Source organism: Myotis myotis, unplaced genomic scaffold, assembly GCF_014108235.1.
Source record: "Myotis myotis isolate mMyoMyo1 unplaced genomic scaffold, mMyoMyo1.p scaffold_m19_p_4, whole genome shotgun sequence".
Taxonomy (NCBI): domain Eukaryota; kingdom Metazoa; phylum Chordata; class Mammalia; order Chiroptera; family Vespertilionidae; genus Myotis; species Myotis myotis.
In genome coordinates, this window is record NW_023416346.1 from 125,515,102 (window position 1) to 125,542,515 (window position 27,414).

Here is a 27,414-nt window from a genome sequence, read left to right on the forward strand (position 1 = left end):
ACATGATTTGGACTTGTAGATAAATATTTACTCTAGACCCCTAAGGCTTCTAGGAAAAATAATATTAAAGTTAAATATTGAACAACTTCCATTATGGAACCCCTCTTGGGATAGGTTTATAAAGATAATTTATGGAATGGAAATATAGTATTTGGACACATGGATGCTTCTATGTAGAACTTGACATAAGATCTGAAACTCCCAGGTACATTTAATATTTTCACAATTATTTAGAGGTACTAGGGAAATAGAGACACAAATAACAGTAATATTGTTTCTGAGCACATTTCTAAGTTTAACTCTTTTCTACCACTTGAGATTAGCAGAGAGGGTGGGAATCTGCATAACTGGGATGTCATTAAGTTGAGGTGAGATGAGACATTTCTTTTTTGGTTGCATTTATGGTAGCAACTCCACTTTTCTGTTTTGCCACTAGTGTTAGTCTCTACCAAGATACTAGGACTTTATAAAGCAAACACACTCAGAGGTCCCCACTGCACCATGAAAGCCTTGAGTGGTTGTGGTGTCCTAGTTCATCTCTCCCTTGTCTCTCATGAGAACTTTTCAGTATTTGGCAATTCATTTTTTGTTGAATATCTACTATGTCTCAGCATTGATCTCAGTGCTGAGAATGCAGGAGGAAATAAGACAATTCAAGTGTAATGGAACTTATATTCCAAGTGCGATGGTTGGAGGCAGACAATATACAAATTTATAACAACTCAGGGTACTAGTGCCTTGAAGAAAATTAAGCAAGGAGAGCAGAAACAGAGTAATGGGTGGGAACGACTTCTCTGATTCAGTTTCATTTGTGCAGACTCCTGAAGAAAGTAAGGGAGGCAGAGTCCACCATGGTGTAATGGCCATGGTAAGGGCAGGGAGGTGACTCAAGTGTTTGGATATTAGTCAGGGGCCAGAATGACTGGAATAAGGAGAGTGGAGGCCAGCACTGCAGTCACTGAAGTTGAAGTAGCCAGGGCAGATCATGTAGGGTATGGCTGTATTCCTGTAAAGCTTTATAGCCACTGACATTTGAACGGTATATCATTTCCATGTATCAGGAAATATTCTTATTTTCATTTGTTACAACCATTTAAAAATGTCAAAAATAGCCCTAGCTGTTTTGGCTCAGTGAATAGCGCTCCAGCCCATGGACTGAAGGGTCCCAGTTCAATTCCAGTGAAGGGCACATACCTCGGTTGCAGACTCAATCCCCAGCCCTGGTCGGGTGCATGCGTAAGGCAACCAATAGATGTGTCTCTTTCACATTGATGTTTCTGACTCTCCCCCTCCCTTCCACTCTCTCTAAAAATCAGTGGGAAAATCAGTGGGTTAATCCTTGGGTGAGGATTAACAAAAAAAAATGTTAAAAATGATTCTTAGCTAATAGGCTGCAGGCTGGATTTGGCCCACAGGTCATAGTTCATCAATCCTGATCTGTATCATTACACTATTCGTCCTCCTCATTTTTATTTGCTTGTGTCTAAGCTTATTGCTTGGTTATCCTCCATTAGAATGAAAGTTTTCTGAGAGCAGGGACTTGTCCTAGTCTTCTTTACTATAGTGTCCCACTTACCTAATACAAAGCCTGTAATAGAGTGGATACCAAGATATTTGTTGGCTGACTGATGGAGTAAGCTTCTCCGATTTTGACATACCCAATTTACGAACTACTACATTAAACAGTCTCCAACATCAACTCTTATTATGGTTTGTCTGATTTCATTATTGAAAATCCTAAAGCATTTTTAGAAGGCAGTATACTCACCCTGGGATATTTTCCTGTGGGGATTAGAGAATATTTGGGTGGAGGTATCAAAGAACCCTTCAGTGTCCTTCCAGCTGCAAGCTATTCTGTAAGGTGTTCACTTCTAGGAGCCAGTTATAGAAGGAAGTCACCTTAGCCAATCATTCCAGCTTGATGGTCACAGAACAAGAGATGGGCAAAGCAGAATCTGGCCACACAACAGATCTAATTAAAGCTTGAACAACTTGATCTCCGTCATCTTTGAGATCCTTAAGAAGTGCTGTCTGTTTTCATTTTACACCAGCTGGGTTTGTGAAGATGTGGTGAATTATGGAAAAGTACTCTGGTCAGAAATGTTATCAGTCAGGCTAGGCCAGAACATGCTGAAATGACAACTCCAAATCTTTAGGGTTCACAAACAATAGAGACTTATTTATTGCTCATACCACATGAACATCCTGATTCATCCAGGGTCAACTCTACGTCAGGATGAAACAGGCTAGCATCCACATCTTGAATGTCATTAATCACCATGATGGAAGAAAGGACAGCCCTGGAGAGTCTTGCCCTGACAGTTAAATGCTCTGGCCTGGAGTGACAGACATCACTTTTGTTCATAAGCCCTTGACTCACCACCCCATCAACCACAAGGGGCCCAGAAGTGCAATCCTTCCATGTGCTCAGATGGTAGAAAGCTGTAAATATTTGGTGAACAGTATTAATGACTAACACACACAACTTGAGTTGCTTCTAAATGTTTCTCATCGTACCTTTGAGATGGGAAACAGCCATGGTTGGACACTGGGATAGAATCACTGAAGGAAGACACTCAGGATTATTTCTGCTGCTCAGGGGGCTCCTTCTCCCTGAAAAAGGAAAGCTGTACATTCGGTTCAGTAAACATTTGTGGAATGTCTTCTATGTGCCAGGCATATGAGTGGAAGTGATGTTTGTTTGTTTTTATATAAACTAAAGAGGTCTTAGTTATTTGCGTCTTACCAACAGCCAAAAAGTTCAATTTAACCTGTGGAAAGGCTCATTTTAATACCGAACATTTTAAGTAACACTGTAACTCTTTATAATGGCTCTCCTTTTGTTATTCATTGTTACCTAAATAACTGTAACACTCACATGGAGAAAAGTACTGTTTTCCTGAAATCCAGGTTTGGCTAAAATAGTTTCTGGAGAGAGAAAAATTATATGAGTTGAATATTGCTATGGCAAATATTTTGTTGTTGCCTACTGTTTTATTTTGGAGAGAGTTAGGAAGAGTATAATTTTGGTTGAATGAGTACCCTGAGTTCATCCTAAATAAGAGACTCCCCAAAAGGAACAGAGTGGGATGATAAAGTAAAAGCAGCCTTTGTAATGGTGTGCTTGGTTCATAACTATACTGTCACAGCAAGACTCAGGATCATTGAGTATTTTAGAGAATGCAGAGGATATTAGAGAGGAGGAGAAGGAGAGCAGTAGGTGTTCACATGGAGCCACTGCATCTTTAGGAAGATGAAAGGGGGCATACTGTGCTTCCAGCAGCACAGCAAAGCTGCCTTGTAAAAAGGATGATGAAATTCTGAATACAAATTCTCTGCCCACCCAATGGATTATGTTAGAAGTTAGGTTGAAATAGGACTAGAGCAGTTAATTATGGCCACAATAATGCTGTGTGACAAACCAGTCCAAATTTCAGTGGCTTCAAACAACAAAAATCTATTCTCACTTATATTTCGGTAGGTCAGTTGGGAGTCAAGACTCAAGCCATGGGTTGAGTGTGGGTCTGCCCCACATGTCTTTCTTCCTCCTTGGATCAGTGGTCTAGAAGGAGCCAATGCTTGTGGTAATGGTGGAAATCTAGGAGAACTGTGCAATCATAAGTACTTTTGAGTCCTCTGCTTGTATCATGTATCCTATTGGTCAAAGCAGGTCACATGCCCCAATGTCATTGGGCTGAGAAATAGACTCCTTCCTTGGTGGGGGGAGCAGGAGAGGCAGTGAAATTGTTTGTAATAACCTAATTACCAAAAAGGATCTGGGTTGTTTCCTTAGACGTTGGGCCCTTGATCTTTGAGATCAATGATAAAGAGATTCTAACTCATGAATATATATACTCATGGGGTTATTCAGAGCATTCTTTTAGAGCTTTGCCACTCAAAACCATCCCACACTCATGTGCCCCCACATTTCCTAAGCACAAATGCATCAAATGGGAGCAGAGACATTTGAGTAGAGCCCAGATTTAAAATGTTTAGGGGGGCATAGACGTCTCCCCAGATGCTAAACAATGTGGCTAGGGAGAAAACCACCAATAATAGTCATCAAATTGGAGGCTTTGAAGGTCTCAGACATCTTAAACCTTTAGAATCCCCTTAAAATACCCAGACAGCTATGCATTCACTTTCACAGAAGTGTATGCATGCATGTGTATGTATGCACGTGAGCATACGCACACACACACTTTCCCTGCATATGTAGTTCCTTTCCTTAGTCTAAGTTTCCTGGATTTCTCATATATATGCATTTAAATATAGAACTGCATAAGTATAAGAACTGCTGGTAGCATGAGCCTCCCCACTCCCCCCCCCCCCCCCCAAATGACCAGGTTTCTGGATTTCAGAGAAGGAGGACCAGGCCTTCTGCTGGTTCCAGCTGAGCATCTGAAACAGGTGTAGCCAGAGCAGTGATTATTAGTAAGTTCCCACAGTTGGTATGCCCCCTACTGTTAGGTACTATCCATTGTGAATAAGGCCAGACCCTAATAAAACACAAAGGTTTAAGAAGTGGGTCATTTTTTTCTTCATCCATCTATAAAGATATATGTAAAGCCTAAGCAGATACTTTGAAATTGGCCTTTTATCTGAAAACTAGAGGCCTAGTGCACAAAATTTGTGCATAGGTAGGGTCCCTAGGCCTGACTGGCGATCAGAGCTGATCGGTGCCTTCTGGCTTCCAGCCAGGGCCTCCCTTCCCTGGCTGCCAACTGCTGGCCAGGGTCTTCCTTTGTTCTGTGCTGCCCTCTGGTGGTCAGCGCACGTCATAGCAAGCGATAGAACTCTCCCGGTCAAACTCCTGTGGGGACACTTTGCATATTAGCTTTTTATATAGAGAGAGATATCCCCAGGAAATTTTTTTAAAGGAAAAGGAAAAGTGTGCCTTTGATTTACCCTGAAAAGTTTTCCTCTTTTTAATTTTTATTTACTCTAATTGGAGTTGCCCCATCTTGTTCTTTTCAAACCCACCTCTCTGGTTACTAAGGAAAATCAAGGGCCATCAGAGACCTATAAACCCCAGCAAAGGACAATATGCCCTGCTCCCGAGAAAGGGAAGAAATGAAATGAACGTCATTGAGTTCCTACTCTATGCCTGATCATTTCCCACATATGACCTAGTATAATCTCTACATCAGTTCTATGAAATATTATTAGCATTACCATCTCTAAATGGGGAAACCAAGGCTTAAGGAAGTTCAAAAATTGACCCCTCGGTCAAATAGCTAAAAAGGAGCAGTGCCTGAATTTTTTTTAAGTTACTATATAGTAAAATCAACATTATTCCATTTTGATGTGCAGTTTTATGAAATTTAACACATGTATAGATTTGTGTAATCACCACAACAATCAAGATACAGGAAAATTTTCATTTATGCTACCCTTTTATAGTCACACCCTCCCCCAATCTCTGGCAACCTCTGATCTCATCTCCATTACTATCATTTTGGTTTTTATTTTTTTTTTGAGATTGTCATAAATGGAACAGTATAGTATGTAACCTTTTGAGATCGGCTTCTTTCACTCCCAATGCCTTTGAGAGCTATCCAAGTTGCTATGTGTACCACAGTCCTTTTTTTTTTTTATTGCTGCATGGTTTTATGTGGGATGGATGTAGCACAGTTTGCTTGACCATTCACCCATTGGATGACATATGGGTTATTTCCAGTTTTATTTTGGTTATTGCAAAGAAAGCCAAACTATAAACATTCATGTAAAGGTTTTTCTGTGAACATAAGTCTTCATTTATCAAGGGTAAATTCCTAGGAGTGGGACTTATGATTCACATGGTGAGTGTATGTTGAACTTTACAAGAAACTGCCAACACATTTTCCAGAGCGCTATAGCATTCAAAGCCACTTTTGAACACTCTGAATCCATGTTCTCACCTCTTCAATCAGCTGTCTGTCCAGAGGACAGAGGGGTTTATTGTATCGGGCAAAACTTCCTTTGGGGAGATGTTATTTCCACTTGGGACTTGAAGGAGGCAAAGTCACAAAACTTCAACTTGAACTCACAAATTTAACATGGCCTGAACAGATTTTTTGACAGGTGGAAGAGTGAGAAATGGGAATAGAGGGGCAGCGGTGGGGGATATCTCTGGAGAATAGCCGGGAACCTGGTGGTGCAACTTGGACCCCAAACTAGGGGAAATTTTGCAGTTTTGGCTAAGCCTTAAACACCAAGTTAAGGGTGTAATGCAAAATGCTCTTCCAGTGAAATTGAAGTTGCTAAGAGTTGGAGGGAACAGGAACTATTTGTACTACAACCTGATCTGCCTCCCTAAACCTGCTACAAAGAACTGTGCCCCCAGGCCATACTTGTAAATCCCTAAGCAAATCTAGGGAAAGTTGTTTGAAATGTGTTCCCTCCATTGCTCACACTGAAGCTTCTGGGTTTTCAAAATATACAAATTCTATTCATCTCACGCCCTTATGAGCAAACTTCCTGAAAACATGTTGCCAACGTAGTTTGACAACATAACATCAACAGTTTGTAAAGGCTTGAGAGCATAGTCTCAGAGCCACACTTCTCAAGAGGTCAGTGAGGAGCTTTGCTTAGCTGGTCACCTTTTTCATCTAGAACAGGAGGTTTCTTCATATGTGAAGTAAAAATATAAAACAATTTGAAGAAAAGTTTAAAGTAACTATAATTAAGACTCTTAGAGATAAAGAAAGAAATATTCATAAAATTACAAGTTAGGAAAAACATACAGAAATGAAACAAAAAGCAGATTGGAAAGAGAATGAAATAGAAATATTAGAAATTAGAAATATGATGGTTGAAATTAAAAGCTTAGCAAAATAATTTGTAGATCACACAACTGAAAAATTGGTGATTGAAGAGATGAATTTAATTTATCTATAACACACAAAAATGAGATGGAGAAAAAATGGATAAATTTGAAAAAGATATTTAAGAGATACGTAAGATCATTGAAAGGCTCCAATGTATTTCTAATAAGTATTACAAAAAAGAGAATAAAGACAATGTAATACAATGGAATAATGAAAAATATAATGATTGAGAACAGAACTGAAATTTTAAAAAAGTGGGTGGCCTCAGATTTAAACTGTTATGAAGGTCTCTGTCTCAACTTCTCAACTTTGCTGTTGTGGAATGAAGGCAGCTATAGGCACTATGTAAATAAACGGACATGGCTGTATTTCAATAAAATTTTATTTGTAAAAACAGGAGGGCAACAAGCTGAATTAGGCCAGGGGGGTATATTTTGATAATTTCTAATATAGAGAATTAACTATTGTATATGTTTTCATGAATATTCCTCCAGATATTATATATGTTTTAAATTATATATGATTAATTATCAATGGTTAATCGTTTATATATTTGATGCTCATTATACACACAAATAACTTTTAAAAAGATATAACTGAGTCATACATGACCATACTTGCTCTTCTGAGCACCCACTTTCAGACAACTCAGTATCCATCATCATATCTAAAAAAAATCTACTCCCCAAACACTGTTGAATGCAGATTCATTCTTCCCAATACATGCCTACATCTCTGGTTTTGATGCTCACATAGTATTTAATTGTATACATGTATCATTATTTATATAACCATGACCCTAGTTTTGAACAAATAGGCTGCATACTGAAAATCTTTTGTTGGCCAAGTCATGTTTTTAATTTAAAAATATTTTTTATTGATTTTAGAGAGAGGAAGGGAGAGGGATAGAGACATAGAAACATCAATGAGAGAGAACATCATTGATCAACTGCCTCCTGCATGGCCCCTACTGGGGATCAAGCCCACAACCCAGGCATGTGCCCTGACCCGGAATAGAATTGTGACCTCCTGGTTCATGGGCTGACGCTCAACCACATTTTTACTTACAAATCCAGGCATCATATCAGTCAATACAGTTCGTGCAACTGTGTGCAAAGGCAATTTTCAGCATAAACTGAAGAAGTGTATTTTATGAGAAAAAACACACCCATATCTTTGAAATAGCAAACAGATTTAAAAAGAAAAAAGGCTCAGAGGATTAGAAGTCAGAAATTTCAGTTGTTAGAATCTTAAAAATCTTTTTTCCTAGTGTGACTTTAGGCAGTTCCCCAGGACTTTATGGGTCAGTTTCCCAAACAAATAATAGAATGAAAACAATTGTCATTAGCTCCTGTCACAAAATAGTGCAATTTAAAATATATATATTAATGAAAAAAAAGACACATATGTAATACCCTTTGTAATACTTTAAGCAATTAAAAATAAATAAATAAATAAATAAATAGAAAAAATATATATTAATAACACGTGGCTGCTGTACCAAATGACCACAAACTTGGTGGTTTAAAACAACAGAAATGTATTTTCTTTCAGTTCTGGAATTCAGAATTCTGAAACCAAGGTGTAAGCAGGGGCTCTGCTGCCTCCAAAGGCTCTTAGAGAGAATCTTTCCTTGCCTCTTCCAGCTTCTGCTGGCTACAGGCCATCCTTAGCTTGTGGCTGCATTATTTTAATATTTGCCACTGTCTCCAAAAAATCTTCCCCTTTGTGTTTGTGGCTTCCCCTCTTCCGTCTCTTATTAGGATACTTGTCTTTGTACTTAGGGTCCACATGGATAATCCAGAAGGATCTCATCTCAAGACCTTTAACTTCATGACATCTGCAAAATTCCTTGTCTCAAATAAAGTCACGTTTACAGGTTCTGGGGGTTAAGATGTAGACATATTTTGAAGCTCACCACTGTTTAAAAATGTTCTGAGTACCCAGGGGGAAATACGTAATCCCTTTGATTCAATCATAAGTGAGCAGAATGTGAATAAAAAAATACTACTTTGTTTTCCCTAGGTACTGTTGTACATTTGAATCATCTCTCTAATTCCTTTTCAGCTCTATTTACATTTTTAAGTGTTAGCAATGAAGGTTATCAGACAAACTAAAACTTTAGTAACTTGGTTTCATACCACTATTTTGTTTGTTTTTCCAAGCGGTCCCTGTTAGAACAATCTGAACAGCAGATTAGGGCAGCTTCTGGCTTGGAGGAACTGCTGCAAATCACACACTTCGAGGACTGGAAGCTGTGGAGATGCCGACTGAAGCTGAAAAGTTTTACCACCCCGGACTCTCGCTCAGCATCCCATCGGTCCACCAGGTTTGCGGCAACTTTCTATGACATTGAAACATTAAAAGGTAGGTGTGTGTGTATATGTGTGTGTATGTGTGTGTGTGTGTGTGTGTGTGTGTGTGTGTGTGTGTGTGTGTGTAGGCCAATTCTTGCTCTTTCTCAGGTAGTATCAAATGCACCAACTCTGCCACAAGTTTGAGCAAGGCAGCATGTGTTAGGGAGAGGAACAGGGGCTCTGATTTCATAGCTTTGGTGTTCACAGAGAATCCTACTTTCCTATATCTACTCTTGTTTTCCTATATTAACTCTGCAGAGAAATATATTGAGTATGATTCTGAGATTTAAAAAATCAACACAAAAGAACACTTCAAAATACAGGAGTATATTTAACTCAAAGATGTGAGGGCAAAACACCCCAGAAAGATGGTTTTTAATTTTTAAAAAATCATTGTGTTTACTTAAAAAATAAAACAACCTTGGCGTTCATTAATAAAAAACATTCTACTGCTATACATACATGGATAAAAACTAATAGTTTAGATATAGATTTTTTATTTCTTTGACATTCTATGGTTTTTTAAAGTAAAAAATGAAAAGTAAAAGTTGGAAGCTAAGTTGTAATAACGTATGCTGGTATTAGTAGCAGAATAATTGATTCTCTCTAGATGAAATAATCTAAACTTCAAACTATAAAATAACATAATTGGAAATAAAGAAAATAGTAAGGTATGGTGGTCCTTTATAAGAAAACCATTGTCTGTATGTACTGTGCCATAATGAATAAAATGCATGCAAATAAAATTTTGTGGCTTTCAATTAGGCATTTAACTTTTTTATGACATGTCAACATAATTCAAGAAGCCACTGTGGCAGTATTGACCTAGCATTTTTTAATTTTTATTTTCATCTTTATTGTTGAGATATTCCAGATGTCCACCTCTTTTTCCCCCATTGCCCACCTCTACCCAGTTCCTGCCCCACCCCAGGACCTAGCATTTTAGAATTGATTAAGATATGATTGCTTGCTAATGGTTATATTTATCAAATAATTCAATTTGACCACTAAGCCAAAAATCATTCTTTTCTTTCTTTCTAGAGTTATCTTTACTTTTCCCCACTGGTAAAAAGATGATGAGGTCGCACAGGCCGCTGTTGTTGGATGTGGGGAGGCTTTGTGTAGGCAGGGATAAATCCTCAGCTGCATCGTGGGCCTCAGTGTGAAGAGGATTCTTTGTGCTTTTGTATGACTGTGTGTCGAAATGAGTGGAGATCATTGGAACCATGGCCTAGAACCCACTTTAGCCAGAGGTTTGAAGCTCTAGCTCAGGGGTGGGCAAACTTTTCGACTCGAGGGCCACGATGGGTTCTTAAACTGGACCGGGGGGGCCGGAACAAAAGCATGGATGGAGTGTTTGTGTGAACTAATATAAATTCAAAGTAAACATCATTACATAAAAGGGTACGGTCTTATTTTTCAATAGTTTTATTCATTTCAAACGGGCAGGATCCGGCCCGCGGGCCGTAGTTTTCCCACGGCTGCAGTCACTTCTTTGTGGTAAATTAGCCTGGACCTTATGAAAGCAAAGAGGTCAGACCTCACCTGAGATCCAAGGCCTTAACCAGATTACCTGTGTAAAGACCTGAAAGGGGCTGGAGATACTCTGTGAAGACGGAGTTAGACAAGCATTACCATAAAACCAAAATTAGGTGATTTTTAAAAGTCGGTGACATTGACAATTCCTAAGGAGGAAACCATAAAAAGAGTAAAAATATTTTTAACAACTCTAAAATATTTCATTATATGGGGGGGTCATCTGAAATTTTGACTAAGTTAGAAGCAATAAATAATCAAAATAATCAAATGGGTGTAGTACATCACTTATAATTTGTTATCAACACTCCCTCATGGATTTCAGGGTAATCTTGGAGGCAGAACAGACATACTGGCGGTATGAAGAATAGTAGAGTTATGCAGCCTTTACTCAGTGACATTGGGCATAGTTCCACACAATTTTGATTAAAATCTTTGATTACTGCTCCAACTCTCAAAACTTAGTTTTATAAAAAAGCAAATGGAAAACAGTATTTAAGTAGAATTTTAAACAGTAATATCTTCATAATTTAATCACTTGTTTTTTTCTAGGATTCATGATTAATGGTAGTGAGATACCCATATTAACACCTAATTGCATAATTTATGTCTCATATTTATAGACTTCAGGCTCTTTATATAAATATTCAAAATCATAAATTTAAAAAGGTTTCTTAGGATAAAAGATTTTATTATTTAAAAAAGAGTTTAGGCAAACTGTCTAGTGTATGTAATGTTTCTCAGCTGGCCAAACATCTTGTATTTTGTGACTTTCAGTGATTGAAGAAGCAACATATGAGCAAAATTGCGATTAAGAGGGGGAAAATATGGAAACATGTTTTAAGGGAATAATTTATAGACTACAGTCAGATCTCCAACAATAATATTATGTTTGTGTTCTTTAAGCAGATGTTCCTCTGTCTCTTCTAGTGGAAACATGTTCACATATATGGGAATTTAGAATATTCTGGGGAGAGACCAATACAAATTTTTGAAGATGGGATAAAAATGGAGAAGAATTTATCTATTGATGCATAACACTTAACCAAAAACTTAGCTGCTTAAAACCACATTTTTTTTTTAATTTCAGTTTCTGTGAGTCATAAATGCACACATGGCCTAGATGAGTGTCCCTCCTGGGCCTCTCCAAAGGATGCAGTCAAGGTGTCAGTGTGGGCCACAGGTAGCATCTCGAGGTTCAACTGGGGCAGGGTGTGTTTTCAAGTTCACTTAGTGGTTGTTGGCAGGACTTAGTTAAGCAACCAACAAAAAATGTATTCCTCAATGGTGCTAAAACCTGTGCATTCCTGGCTTCAAGTAGAAGAAATACTATTCAGCTGTGTCATATAAATTGATTAATAAATAACACGTTATTTCTTTACACACTTCCATTTACTTCTTAATTGACCAGCTTCTCCAGATGTACCAATGTGGTTATATACAGGATATGGTGTTCTTCACCGAAGAAAAATAAAATTATATTCTAGAAAGGTATTGTGTAAGTGTGAAGGAACAGATTTTGACTCTAATTTTTCTGTAAACAATCTTTGGTTAAAGGACCAACAAAAAATAACTAGTAAAATAAGCGCTACGACTGTGCCCGGCATAACCCTGGCTCACATTGGCATGTCAGGACCGTTTCTTCTGCTGGCCCCAATGAGCTTCCTCTCTGCAGTTATAGATGAGGAATGGCAAAGAACCCAGTGCAGCCCTAGAGAGACGTGTGTGGAGGTCGCCAGTGAGCTGGGGAGGAGCACCAACAGGTTCTTCAAACCTCCCTGTGTGAACGTTTTCCGGTGTGGCGGCTGCTGCAATGAAGAGAGCGTCATCTGCATGAACACCAGCACCTCGTATGTTTCCAAACAGGTATGAGGACACCAGCTAGCATGTCCTCTGCCAAGTCCCAATGATGATAGTGTTGACAGCTGCAACTGAGCTTTTTGCCAAACACTGTGCTAAATGCTTTGTGTGTGTTGTCTCATTTAATCCATGAAACAAGCTAAAGGGGTATCTTTTTATCCTTCTTTATAGATGAGAAAACTTAGGCTCAGAGAAGTAACTTATGGCAGAGCTGGGCTTCAAATCTAGGTCTGTGAGACTCCAGAGCCTGAATTTTTATCAGTCATTGCCTCTCTGATGCTATAATCATATGGAAGTTACTAGAAGAGACATTGAAAGGAATGAAGACAGCTGCACTGCCTTGATGACTAGTTAGGTTCTGTGTTGTTCAAATGGAGTGACTGAGAAGAGTTTAAGGGCAGTGGTTCTCAACCTTGGGTGCACATTAGAATCACCTGGGAATCTTTTTAAAATCCTGATTTCTGGGCCTCATCCTCCGGAAATTCTGTTTCTTTGTTACTAATGTTGTGGCCCCACCCCATAACAAAGAAACAGAATTTCTGGAGGATGAGGCCCAGAAATCAGGATTTTACAAAGATTCCCAGGTGATTCTAATGTGCAGCCAAGGTTGAGAAACACTGGGTTAGGGGAAAAGAGGAAGGGCTGGTGCAGTACCCAGAGCTAGCAAAAGGGGACCTTTTTATATTTTTAAAATTTATTATTATTTTTTTTAAATTTCTTTATTGATTAAGGTATTACATATGTGTCCTTATCCTCCATTACCCCCCCCCCACACACACACACACATTCATTGAAGAGTAGTTATGGGACCAGAGAGAAAATGAGGAAGAGGGCTGCAGGACTGGCTGGAGGAATGGAGGCCACGGTCAACCCTTAGCCTGGCAAAGAGTGGGGGGTAGGGGGTATGGGTCGGCAAAAAGACCTATAGATGTCATCCATAGATGTCAGTGTCCTGGGACACAGAGCCCAGTGGGGAAGGAAAGAGAGAGAGGATACCATCTCTGGAGAGGCAAATGGAAAATATCTAGCACAAAAGACATTTGAAAACAATTCTGCAGTCTCCATGAAAGAAGTAATTCTTCCCTTTCCATCTCATAAAATCCTTTTTGCTCAGCAGATAAGTTTTTCTTTTTATTGCTACCATATTGTTGCAAAATATAATTGTTGCATAGGAAAGAAGTAATAACAAATTTAGGAAAACATATTAAAAAGCTGTAAGTCAAACTACATTCCTTTTGGCACTATTTTGCAAATTCCTTGTGCATATTCATATATTCATTTAATTATCACATTTGCCTATATAGTCTTTATTCTGTATGCATATGTATATAGTAGCACAATAAAATTACATATGTGCCAAATATATCCATGTTAGGTAATTATCTTAATTAGATATAAAGAATGGAATGTTGATTTGTTTGGCAATAGGTTGTTATCCTTAATTTTGTTTCTCCTACCCCCTAAAATACCCCTTAAACTGTAGAGTTTAATTTTCCAAATCCTTTTAGAGAATCTCATAACTTGTAAATTCCGACCTCTACTATTTGACAATCAGGTCAAAAAATAATAAGCATGGCTAAGCACCAACTGTCAGAAAAAACAAAGCTTGCATTAATGTAAAAGGCTTTAGTTCATGACCACGTTATTCCCTAGAGCATAGCTGAAAAATTTCGCAAGAAGATGAAATTTATGCAAAGTAAACACTCTAAAAACACTCTCTTACTTAGACTCATGGAATTCCATTACATATTGAAAGGTCAGAATAAACACAACGTTAATGGATTGTTTTCACTTAATAGATAGCTGAGTACTTTATTTTGACTGCTGTACTCAACAAATGATTGGTTTTACAGACTGTACTTAACTGTAAGTGTACAGCAGTTTTTATTTCCAATTATGCATATCTGAACATTTTAATTGTGTTTTTTTAACTACCTCTCATCCCAAAGTTATGGACTATTTCATGAAATACCTTTCAGAAACAAAGTGAACAAATGAATTCTCTATGTAGAAAAGACTACATCAACTGGTGATTGAATGGACAGAGTGTTAAAATCAAGTTCAAATTCATTAGTATATCATAGAACCACTCTAGAAACAAAGTAATTGACATTTCTCTAAATTCTACTTCTCAAGATACCACCTTGCTTCTTCTGGTCACAGCAATTTCATTCCAAAAAGTAATAAAGAATATTCTTAACAGTATCACCTCTGCCTCTAGAATAGACTGGGTTCAAATGTCCACTCTTCTAATCAATAGTTATATGGCCTTAGGCAAGTTGTATAACTTCTCTGTACATCTATTTCTTCACCTGTAGAGGGTTGGGGAGGGTAACAAAAACCCACCCTATAACATTGTAATAAGGAATAAATGAATATAAAAGTGCTTACAACAGGGCTGGCATATAGAAACATAGAACGAATGACATTCATGTTACCGATAATTCAGTGGTTGAGCATGATGATCATGTATCAGTCGGTTATTGTTGTGTGATGCTGCATAATAAACATCCTAAAACTCAGGGGCTTTAAACAAGAAAGACTTATTCTTACTCATGTACCTGAGATCTAGTTAGTTTAGAGTAGGCTCCATAGGGCTTGACTCCAAGCTACAGGTTGAATCCAGGTCTGTTCCCTATGTCTTTCATCCCTTGGACCAGCAAGCCTGTCAGATCATTCTCTTCTCATGGCTACAAGCCCTACAAAGTATGCACAGTTCAAGTTTGTAGTTGTGTCATGTCTGCTACCATCCTGTTGACTAAAACAAGTCACATGACCAAGTCCAAAGTCAAAGAACAGGAAACTATATTCCTTCAATGGAGACAGTATGAGAAGTGATAAGTAAATTGTTTTTGAACAATAATCTCTTCACCATGGTCTCAAAGAAATTTCATAGGAAAAAGAAAAAGAAAAAAGAAACTTCATAGGTATAATTTCATTTAATCTTTACTATTTACACTCACATTTAAAGCAGGGGCATGGAGTAACAGTACCATTTTACAAGGGCACCAGTGGCATAGAAAAATTAGGAGATTTAATCAAGCTTAAATACATGGTAAAATTGGATAAGGCCCCAGTCAGCTGACTCCCAGCCCAGCAGTCTTCCCACTATGTTAGCCTTTATCCTTACTAGTTCTGTTCTTGATGAAAAAACTTTGCTAAAGTCACTACCATAAAGGACAAAGGCAAAAATGCAAACTGTAGAAATTATTCTTTTAAATATATGTGTATTACGGTTATTTTCTCTACTTTAGCTCTTTGAAATATCAGTGCCTTTGACATCAGTACCCGAATTAGTGCCTGTTAAAGTTGCCAACCATACAGGTTGTAAGTGCTTGTCAACAGCTCCCAGCCATCCATACCCCATTATCAGAAGATCCATTGAGGTCACAGAAGAAAATGGGTAAGCATTTCTTGTATTTGATTAGTACTTTTTCTTGCCCTTGCCTAAGCTGTGTGTGTAGAATACTTCATTAATTATAGAGTCATCACTTTCTTTCCAAGTTCTTCATTTTTTAGCTTCTAACTCAGATCTACTGGTAATAACTGTTTGGCAAATACGTTGCTTTTTTTTTTTTTTTTAAATCAGGTGTTAGATGTATATTGCAGTAGGACCGAACAACTCAGTGCTTATGAACTTAGCATGTCTGCTTATGGACACCTTTGCTCTTAATATAGACTATGCTCTGCATAGTCTAATGCAGTTGTAAAACTTCCTTCCAGCCTCAACTTTGGCACATGTTCCCTCATTCCAAAAAACCCACAAACATTAAATAAAACTCATTCTAGGCTGTTTATACATTTCAGTCCCAAAATCAGGAGTGGGAAAAAGGTTCCTGAAGTCATTGGCGAGTGCCAAAATTATCTGCAGCTGAGTTTGGAGATTTTCTAACCCTTCCTCTTGAGATTACCAAATGAAAAATTCTTATTTTAAATGAAAATTACTTAAAATTCAATTGACTTTGAAATTTTTCTGAGAGTATTTATGACACAAATTATAACATGCTAAAGTGTTCAGGAATCAAAGAGAAGAATCATTGATTTGGAAAAAAATTGAGAAACAAATGAAGGTCAAATTATAAACACTGAATAAAAATATAAACTAGTTGGATACTTAGATCTTGCAAAGGTAAATCAGTAAACACATGTGTGAGTGGCAAGTGAAGGAGTGAGCTGGTGGTTATATGTTACTTAACAGTGAGCTAAGAAGACATCGCTACCTCCCTTAAGCAGAAAAAAAAAGCTCATCTATAAGGAACATTTATCCTCAAGATGTTCCTGCAGTTCTGACCAATGTTCTTTATTTTAAAGAAGATAGTGCTTAGGAGCTATGTTAGAACAATATTTACTTTTGGTAAATAAGCTCTGTTGACAGGTAATTTGCATCATTTTAACACAAATCTTCTTAAAGATTATAACTTCCCAAAATTACAGTTTCATTTCCAAAGGTTTCTAAGTAGAATATTTGTAATTACAGAATTACTAATAATATGCAGTTCATAAATATGAATTAAGCTATTTAAAATCTTAACTATTCTCTCTCAGAAATGTATGCAATGTTTTTTAAAAATGTTTCAAAGGTATGATTGCCCTTGAAAGCTTTTAAATCCGGTTTATTTCTTTTTCCTAGTTGTTCCCATCCCAAGAAACTCTGTCCTATTGACATGCTATGGGATAGCAGCAAATGTAAATGTGTTTTACAGGAGGAGAATCCACTTGCTGGAATGGAAGGTAATGAGAGCAGAATGAAATAATAATAGTAATAATAAAAATAACAACAACAGCAACTAACATTTATTGAGTGCTTAATATGACCAGGCAATGTTGTAAGCCTTTTATACGTATTAAATCATTATATCCTCACAATAATCCTATAATATACTATTATTATCCTCTTTTTTACAATCACAAAGTGTACATACTACAATGTCTAGTGGTTTTCTCAAGGTCACACAAGCTAAAAGTGATAGAAGCAGTCAGAATCCACAGCTCTCTGTGCTTTAATTATATAGAAAACCCACTAATGCATTATCTGCTTTTTAATATTAAAGAAAAGTCCAAAGCAATTAGAGCATCCCAATACATTTAATTTGAAAGGGGATGGTAACCTCTAATGAAAGCCACTTCAGAACTAAACAGTTAACCACATTTTACTAATTTATTTATATAAAAGTCTCACCAGAAGATAAAGTAATTTTGGATTTCTTGGTTTTTTTTAAATTGTGTCATGTGAAAACATGACAGTAATTTGAAAAAAAGGGGGGATAAGAGGAAACTTTTTCTGAAACGAAATCAAATTAAAAGCAAAACACAGCTATTAGACTAAGGGGAATTGGAAACCAAGTGAGATAAGCAACCATCACTGCTCATAACTCATAATGCTATGATTTTTGGTGATGAGCATTTGGCTAAAAATGAATGCATTTTTGGTCATTTACCAGAGAACTTGATATGATTCCACTGGAAAAAAAATTGTAAGGAATCGTGCAATTTTGAACTTTGCTTGTTTTAAACCACGATTTGCAAGCAACCAGTAAGGATTCAACTCTAAGGAATCAGTCCTTAGAAACCATAAGTAATAACTTACTTCCTATATTTCTGTCTGTCAGCATGAAAGTTTAATCCAGGTTTTAAGGGAAATTTAACGGTCATGTAGTTTAAATGCCCATGAAGATCTTGAATGTTATCTACGTCCTTCCCACCAAATGCTCATCCATCCTCTGCTAGACATACATCAGTCATGGGGAAACTCACCACCTACCGAGGCAGCATATTTACTCTGACCATACTCTTATTGCTAGTAAGCTATATTGAACCTAAATCTCTCACTCCAGAGCACTACTGTCAATGGAATTACAGTGAGAGTCACATATGTAAATTGCATTTTATAGTACTCACATCGAAAAGGTCAAAATAAACAGGTGAAATGAATTTTCATATATCTTATTTAATCCAACATATCAAAAATTATGTGATTTTAACATGCAATCAATACAAAATTTATTAATGATTTGTCCTCATTTTTTGTGCTAAGTCTTTGAAATATACTGTGTACTTTATACACACAGCACATCTGTATTTGGAGTTGCCATTTTATGCTCAATATGGTCTGTAGCTACCATGTTGGATAGACCAGCTCTAGAGTATCAACTCATTATTTCAGGATTACCCTATAGAGCAGCGGTTCTCAACCTGTGGGTCGCGACCCCTTTGGAGGTCGAAGGGCCCTTTCACAGGGGTCGCCTAAGACCACAGGAAAACACAAATATAATTACATATTGTTTTGTGATTAATCACTATGCTTTCATTATGTTCAATTTGTAACCATGAAAATACATCCTGCATATCAGATACTTACATTACGATTCATAACAGTAGCAAAATTACAGTTATGAAGTAGAAACGAAAATAATTTTATGGTTGGGGTCACCACAACATGAGGAACTGTATTAAAGGGTCGCGGCATTAGGAAGGTTGAGAACTACTGCTATAGAGTCATGTAAAACAAGTATAATTCTTTCTCCATGTGACTCATTTATAACAGTGTTAGAAAGTTATTGTGGGAGGCAATATACATAGAACTTATAGGCTATTCTAGTCAAGGTTTTCCTGGTCCACAGCTTCTGAGAGAGATTTGTACTCAGGAGATTTGCATGCAAGTACCATGCATTAAAGTGGGCAGATGGAGAAGTTGAACTGTGTTGCAGTTGCTAAGAGGTGTCAACCAATCCTATGGGGAGCTAAAGTTGGGATGGCCCTTGGGAGGATGCCCCCAAAATTCCATCAGTTTATTGGTAAAAATGATAAATGGAACAAGGCTGGGTCCTATGAACTTGTCATTCATTGTATTTGGGCTACCTCGGGGAGGGGATGTAACCTTAGGTAACACGGCCTCTTTCTGCTGAAGGTAATTCCTGGGGAGGGACGCAGCTGGTGCACATGGGTGCTGAGGGTAAGCAGAGTAGTGGGGAAAGAGAGAAGTGCTCTGAGCATGGGGAAAATGAATGCTCAGGACTGGAGGTGAGAGAGCATAGCATGTTGGAGTGCTGGAGGAAGTTGCATGGTGGTGATATAATAGGAGAAGGCTGGGTAGAAGTGAGAAAGAAAGCTGAGAGCTTCATAGGGCACACTATGAACCTTGTCCCAGAGCTTAGATGTGATACTAGGGGCAAAGGGAAATCACTCAACTCGTTCAAGCAGGAAACTGACAGCAACAATTAGAATTTTAGCAAAATTAACCCAGTGACAGAGTAGAAGAGGATGGGTTGTCCTGGGACCGGAAAGGAGGCAGGGTAGCTTTTGAGAAGTTGTAGCAATGATGGAAGTGAGAGGCACAGGATAACTTGGATCATGATCACTTCTAATTTTCATGTCCTATAATTCAATTAATGTGGGTCAAGTTCCTGGTCACTTTTCCAATAGTCTTATCTACTTTATGGAATATACTGAGCTAATTGTTCACTAAACACCTTTTGCACACTTGTGGCAGTCAACTGCCTTTTGTACAATGACCTCGTCACTGAATGAGCACTGTTGAATTAGTGAATCTAAGTCCAATTGAATTTTTTTAAAAATATATTTTATTGATTTTTTTTTACAGAGAGGAAGGGAGAGGGATAGAGAGTTAGAAACATCAATGAGAGAGAAACATCTATTAGTTGCCTCCTGCACACTCCCTACTGGGGATGTGCCCGCAACCAAGGTACATGCCCTTGACCGGAATTGAACCTGGGACCCTTGAGTCCGCAGGCTGACGCTCTATCCACTGAGCCAAACTGGTTAGGGCTCCAATTGAATTTTATCTGGTTAGATTCAGGTCATTGCTCTAACCTGTTTTAAAAAATACCAAAAAATAAAAAATGAAAAATTGGGTAGTCCTGATTTTGTATTACTCAAGATAGCCACAACTTTAAGAATTTACTTGGAAAAAATCCATCAGTTTATTGATAAAAATGATAAATGAAACATGGTTGGGAACAGAATACATTAGTATCACATCATCAACCTCCCTAGGATTAAAATCAATATATAATACTACAAAGCCATTATAATCAAAACAAACTGGCACTGGCACAAAAACAGGCATATATATCAGTGGAACGGAAGAGAGACCCCAGAAATCAACCCACACCTTCATGGTCAATTAATATTTGACAAAGGAGGCAAGATTATACAATGGAGTAAAAACAGTCCCTTCAATAAATCGTGTTGGGAAAATTGGACAGGTACATGCAAAAAAATGAAACTAGATCACAACCTTACACCATACACAATAAAGTCAAAATAGATAGAACACTTAAATGTAAGTGGTGAAGCCATAAAAACCCTAGAAAAAAACATAGGCAGTAAAATCAAAGACATTTCTCATAGCAACATTTGTGCCAAAATATCTCCTAGGGCAGAAGAAGCAAAGGAAAAAATAAATGAGGCTACATCAAACTAAAAAGTTTCTGTACAGCAAAAGAAACCATCAACATAATGAAATGGAAACCCACTGTGTGGGAGAGCATATTTGCCAATGATACATCTGATAGGGGGTTAATTTCCAAAATATATAAAGAAGTTATAAAACTCAAGACCAGGAAGACAAACAATCTAATTAAAAATGGACAAAGGACAACCGAAGGACTTGTATACATGCATATAAGCATAACCAATGGACACAAGACACTGGGGGGGGGGGGTAGGAGAGGCTGGGGGAAGGTCAAGGGGGAAAAAAGGAGACATATGAAATACTCTTTGTAATACTTTAAGCAATAAAACAAAATCTAAAAAAAATGGACAAAGGACCTGAATAGACACTTCTTGAAAGAGGACATGCAGATGGCCAATAGATATATGAAAACATACTCAAAGTCACTTATCATCAGAGAGATGAAAATTAAAATGACAATGAGGTACCACCTCACACCTGTCAGAATGTCTGCCATCAATAAATCACCAAACAACAAATGCTGGTGAGGATATGGAGAAAAAGGAGCCCTCGTGCACTGCTGGTGGGAATGCAGACTGGTGAAGCCACTGTGGAAAACAGTGTGGAGTTTCCTCAAAAAAACTAAAAATAGAACCACCATTTGACCCAGTTATCTCACTTCTGACAATATATCCTAAGAATACCGAAACACCAATCAGAAAGTATATATGTACCCCTATGTTCCTAGCAACGTTATTTACAATAGCCAAGATCTGGAAATAGCCCAAGTGCCCATCAGTGGATGAGTGGATTAAAAAACAGTGGTACATCTACACAATGGGATACTACACTGCTGTAATAAAGAAGGAACCCTTACCCTTTGAGATAGCATGGATGGACCTGGGGATTATTATGCTAAGTGAAATAAGCCAGTCAGAGAAAGACAAATACCATATATATTTATGAATGACTTCAGGGTATTACCTTTAGCTGGTTGTTGTTTCATTCAGTTTTCCTACATCCAGTCTGTTACTTTTAACTTGTCTAGAGAAACTGAGGCCTGCCTCTGCCAACTATCTTGTTGAAGTTCAGCAAACACCTAATGGGCTGTGTTTCCCTACACCATGGGTCTAAGAATGGAGTTAGTCCTGCCAGAGTGTTCTGAATGAGTCTCTACTGCCACCTTGTGATCCATGCAAATCTGTAAGCGCTTCTTAACTATCCTTTAACAAGCTATTCTCATCTTGCCCCAAAGTGACATTTGCCTCTCTGGAACATGGCTTACAAAGCTCATCTTTTTCCTCTTCAAAGATCATTAATTACCGAGCAGTTAAAACTATGAGATTGGATGACACAAGATTGCCATTATTAATGGTCAGATAGTGGCAATAATGTATGGTGTAACCCAATGTTTTGGAATGCTGGATGAGATTTTTCAGTCTCCATACATCAGCTGGATTCAGGATTCTTTTATTACATCAAATAAACTCAACAAATATTTATAAAGTGCCTATTTTATGCCAGAACAATGAGACTTGGTTCCTATAACCTTTAGGATTCTTTTAATTAATGGAAGAAACAGAGAAATAAACAGACAAATATAAGAAGTCTAAAAAAAGGACAGGATGGAAATATGCACATAGCAAGGGCACTTGGCTAAACTTGCAGAATTTGAGAAAGATATTGGGGGAAAGAATTACTAACAAAGGGAAGTATGAGCCCAAAGGCATGAGTCTGAGACACCCTGGCATATCAGGAGAATGAAAAGTACTATAACTATAATTGGTATGGGTGGAACCTAGGGGGGGCGGGGAGAGAGAGAGAGAGAGAGAGAGAGAGAGAGAGAGAGAGAGAGAGAGAGAATATGAATATGAGTATGGTTCATGTCAGTTCATGGAGTGTATTGTATGTCCTGGTAGGAAAATTGGCTTTTATTTTGAAAGAGAGGGGAACCTTTTAAGGTACTTAAATCAGTAGTGATTAGATTTGCATTTGATAACCTTATGGAGAATGAAGTGAAAGGGTAAAACTGTGCTGGCAAATGAGTGACAGCCATCTACACAGAAAATACAAGGTACTGGCTGAATTGAGGCAGTGGTAGTTGTGATGGAAAAGAACGAACAAATTCAGGGAGGCAGAACTCAAAAGTGGGTGGACATGGTGATTAGGTTCAATATAGCAGATGAGTCAAGACTAATGACACTATTACTTAAATCAAGCAAACTGGAGAGAAGCAGATTTGGGTAAGAAAGTAAACATGTACTTGCTTTGAAACCTTCAATAATGCTAAGGTGATATAGTCAAGTTCTTTCAAAGTTTCTCTTTCATTTTTTTGCAATGAATTTCAACTTGATGATTAGAATTGGACATGGAGCAATTGTACACTTTCTAGAAATGTCTGTCAGCTAACTGTATAAAAAACTTTGTAGACCCTCCTCTCTCAGCTGAACATAACTCTCAGATCTCTGTGGAATCCAAGTTCATTATCACTATTTCATTTTTATATCAGTATTGTGATCTGTGGTGAGGAAATACATCACTGTTTCTATCCACAATCTGGAAGGGCTGAAGTGTATTTCTACAGTTCCAATACTTCTGTTCCTCTCTCCTTTTAATCTTCACCTAAAAACTGGGGATGACTAGACTCATAATCCTTACACATACTATATTTTATTATTCATACTTGATTGTAAAAGTTTGCATTTTTTAACAATTCACCAACCTAAAAATCTCTAAAAAAATATTACCAAGAATATTCAGTTTATAACATTATCACAAACTGAAGAGAACATATGAATTCTGTATTTGTATTGTGAAATTAGAGGTGAATCTCCTTCATTGTGCAAAGACCAGGGGGAAATCTACAGGAAAGGAGATTTCGTGAATTCAAGTGATTTGAGAATGATGTAAAGAATACACTTGGGGAATTATGCTATCCATGCTACAGCTATTCGACCAACACTTCTCTATTTCCATGTAGACCCCTCTCACCTTCAGGAACTGACCCTCTGTGGGCCGCACATGAAGTTTGATGAAGATCGTTGCGAGTGCGTGTGTAAAACAACCTGTCCCGCAGATCTCATCCAGCACCCAGAAAACTGCAGTTGCATTGAGTGCAGAGAGAGTCTGGAGAGCTGCTGCCGGAAGCACAAGGTATTTCACCCAGATACCTGCAGGTGAATGGCTTTTTCACTTTCGAATTAACTTGACTCATCACCATTTAATGTAAATGCCATTTTGATTCAGTGGGATTCCTTATTAAGCCATTTTTTTTTCAATGCCCAAGCCCCTTTTTGATAGTAAAACAGAGGTTTGGCAACTAACAATAAGCAAGAGATTACAGAGTGATGATTAATTGAGAAATCAAGAAAAATCCTGCTTGCAATTATTGGCTTATGGATCTTAAGCAAAAACTAGAATGATGAGATGTAAACAATTATTTGTGGAGGATAGTGGGTGGGGGGGTTCAGGTCAGTAGACTCTTTGGTTCAGTCTCTCTCAATATATGAACATATATGTTTATTTGGTTGTTTTTTCTTTGAGAAAGAGGATATTACTGGATTTATGTAGCAAGAAATTTATTGATGACTAGAACAGTTAAAGGTTACTGAGTGCACTTTAGTAGATTTGGATTCCATGTGGGATAACTATTCAGGATTTTATATTGACATTTTAAATACATATCTGAAAAATTTACTTTAAAAACTTAAATCAGAACAGAGTTATTTCTTTGAATATAGTCCTGGATTCTGAATTCTCACGTGTATTTATTTATTTATTTATTTTTTACAACAGCTGTGAGGAAGGATGCCCCTTTCACACCAGAATGTGTACAAATGCTAAACCAGCCTGTGCAAAGCATTGCCGCTTTCCAAAGGAGAAAAGGCCTACCCCTGAGCTCCATAGTCAAGAAAATCCTTGATTCAGCTTTGTTCCCAAGTTCCTCCTCCCTCATTTTAAACAGCATGCTGCTTTGCCAAGTTGCTGTCACTGTTTTTCTTTTTTTCCAGGGGTTGGAAAAAATTCATTTCACATAGTACCGGGGGAATCCAAACCAACCTTCCATTAAACAGCAGTTGAGGATTCCCTGGTTCCTTGATAGATATCTTCTCTGCACACCAAGGAGTGGAGAAGAGGGAGCCTGTGTAACCCTTTCTGTTTGGTGAATGAAAAAGGTTTGATCATCATGGAATGATAAGTGCTTTGTCACTGATTACTCACAGCAGATGAGGCAATTCGAATAGTCTCTGAGTCCTTTGCTAATTGCAACTCTCTTGTGAATTATTCTGATTCTTCCTTATGCAGATTTGATTCATATGATCAGCACTGATTTTCTGATTACTGTCCAGCTTGTAGTTTTGAGTTTACCAAACTCCTGTCTGTTGTTTCATATTTAAGTGTATTTAAAGAAAATAAACACCATTATTCAAGCCACTGAATTTTGTGTGTTATTTAATATGCTTCCACTCCAAATTTTATGCTAAAGAAAATAATGTTGTGAAGAGAGAAAAGAATTTAGAAGTGGGGCTTGTGGGGAGAGACATAAGCACAACAAAACTTCACACCAGTTTTGGAAAACCTAAGGAGTAGCTATTACAAGGTTTAAGATGCTAAACAATGTTAAATGTGACCCCCAAATCAGCTGGAAACCAATCTTTTCTTTGAGATTCAATTTAACTTGACTTGACCCTCATCCCAGGGCACAGGGGAGCCTGCTGGCTCCCTGGACATCTTTGGATCTGCCCACAACCCTACTCAAACCATGTTTTGGTTAGTGGCTCTATCTTCCTAATTGCCATTTAGGTGGAGCTATTATCAGGAATTCTGGGCTAGGACAAAACTATTTGCAATTTGGCTTTGCACTACAACCGCTCCCCGTTGCCTCCTCAACCCTCAATAACCACCAAGAGATTTGCACTTGGATTCTGAGGCTGGATCTGACCTGGGGTGGGGCTGGTCCTCAGGGTGGAGGTGGGGTAATTGGCCTATTGCCTTATTAGAATTCACTGGTTATTGTACAGAAATACTTATCATACTAATAGTTTTGATATGTGGGCTGATAAGTCTCAATTACCAAGAGCTTAAAGCAAATACAATAAATGCCAGTGGTGTATGATATCCCTAATTATCTAAGCCACAATGCCAGAGAGTTAGTAATATGACAGCTCAGATTATAAATCTGTGACTAAGGCAGTGTGGTGGGAGGTTGTTTAGAGATGCAAACATATTGGAGAGCATAACGATCAAGTTGGGTGATATTAAAATGCTGTTTGAGATACTTGATAAAGGAGATGGCACACATAATCCATTTTAAGGCTTTTAAGGGAAGCGATAGATTGGTGAAAATTGTAAGCTTAATAGATTTGGTCAATAAGAGCTAGACTTTGTCTAATTTACTCATAATCCTCAGTGTGAGAACAATGTATTGCATATAGTAGATGCCTAATAATTATTTAATACATAATGAAGTATTGCATTGATTTTGTGACCAGGGAATGGGAACTCATCTGCCATTGGAATGCCCAAAGTGAACTCTCATTCTCCAAGGCCTCTCTACATTTGGCTTTCCATGTGTCTTGCGAGAGCTTCTGCACAGCATAGCCATTGGTTTTCAGTTGGAAAGGTTCCAATAGGACATGCCCCAGTACATAAGCACTTAGAAAGTTTCTGCTTTGTTTCATTTACAGATATCCCATTGGCTAAGCAAGTTTGAGTGGCCAAGCGCAGAGTCAGCGTGGAAGGGGCTTAGACAAGGGTGCAGATATTGGAGAGTGGTTCATTGAAGGCCACCGATGTAAATCTCCCACAAAGGCCACACATGGAGCTGTTAGTCTATTATTCTACAAGAGCTGAACCTTGGTTCATGTGTTCTTGCTTTCATATACAGAGGCCAGGACCTACATGGCTTTGGTCTGATTATCATTTTGCATTTTGGTTCTGTTTCTCATACATGGAAGTGTTTATGTTATTTTAAAAAGAACTGCTATAACATTTTAATTTTATCACTTATATCTCTTATTTTTCCATTTTAAGCAGAATGATGAGCGAGGAATCTCAAAATATTAATTAAAAACGTCATCTTGGCCCGAAGTCTGGCTCAACCTCAAGTCCATTTTCCTAACGCCACACTTCTCCTGTCTGAACCCTTCCCTCACCCTTCCCCTGTATAATTATACAGTACTGTCCACTGGACAGTCAGCACCTGTCTCTGTACCTTGATCATGTTGTTCTTGGGATGGTCTTGCTCCCAAAAGATGCATAAGCACCCTTTACTTCTATTAGCTAAATGCTGGCAGCTAGAAATACTCTTTCTCTCTGAACTCCCAGTGATTATATTTGTGTTTCTCTACTGGCATGTATCACTTACTACCCTATTTACATTTGCCTTAACTTCGTCTTGGTTCCTTGGGGGTAAAGCTCATGCCAGGTTTTTCTTGCC

The 27,414-nt window shown here is 37.9% G+C and overlaps 1 protein-coding gene across 2 annotated transcripts in view; it reads left to right on the top strand.

The window, feature by feature from the left end:
- VEGFD (vascular endothelial growth factor D) overlaps positions 1 to 25,400 on the top strand; it is a 29,982-nt gene extending 4,582 nt beyond the window's left edge. The window contains exons 2-7 of one of the 2 annotated variants that reach the window (XM_036305440.1): positions 8,975 to 9,176; positions 12,378 to 12,568; positions 15,817 to 15,965; positions 17,193 to 17,293; positions 23,956 to 24,151; positions 24,771 to 25,400. In XM_036305440.1, coding sequence (XP_036161333.1) covers positions 8,975 to 9,176; positions 12,378 to 12,568; positions 15,817 to 15,965; positions 17,193 to 17,293; positions 23,956 to 24,151; positions 24,771 to 24,897 — 966 coding nt within the window. In that variant the 3' untranslated portion in view covers positions 24,898 to 25,400. The remainder of the gene's footprint in view (positions 1 to 8,974; positions 9,177 to 12,377; positions 12,569 to 15,816; positions 15,966 to 17,192; positions 17,294 to 23,955; positions 24,152 to 24,770) is intronic. The other variant, XM_036305442.1, reaches the window with a different exon arrangement.
- Positions 25,401 to 27,414: the final 2,014 nt, after the last annotated feature.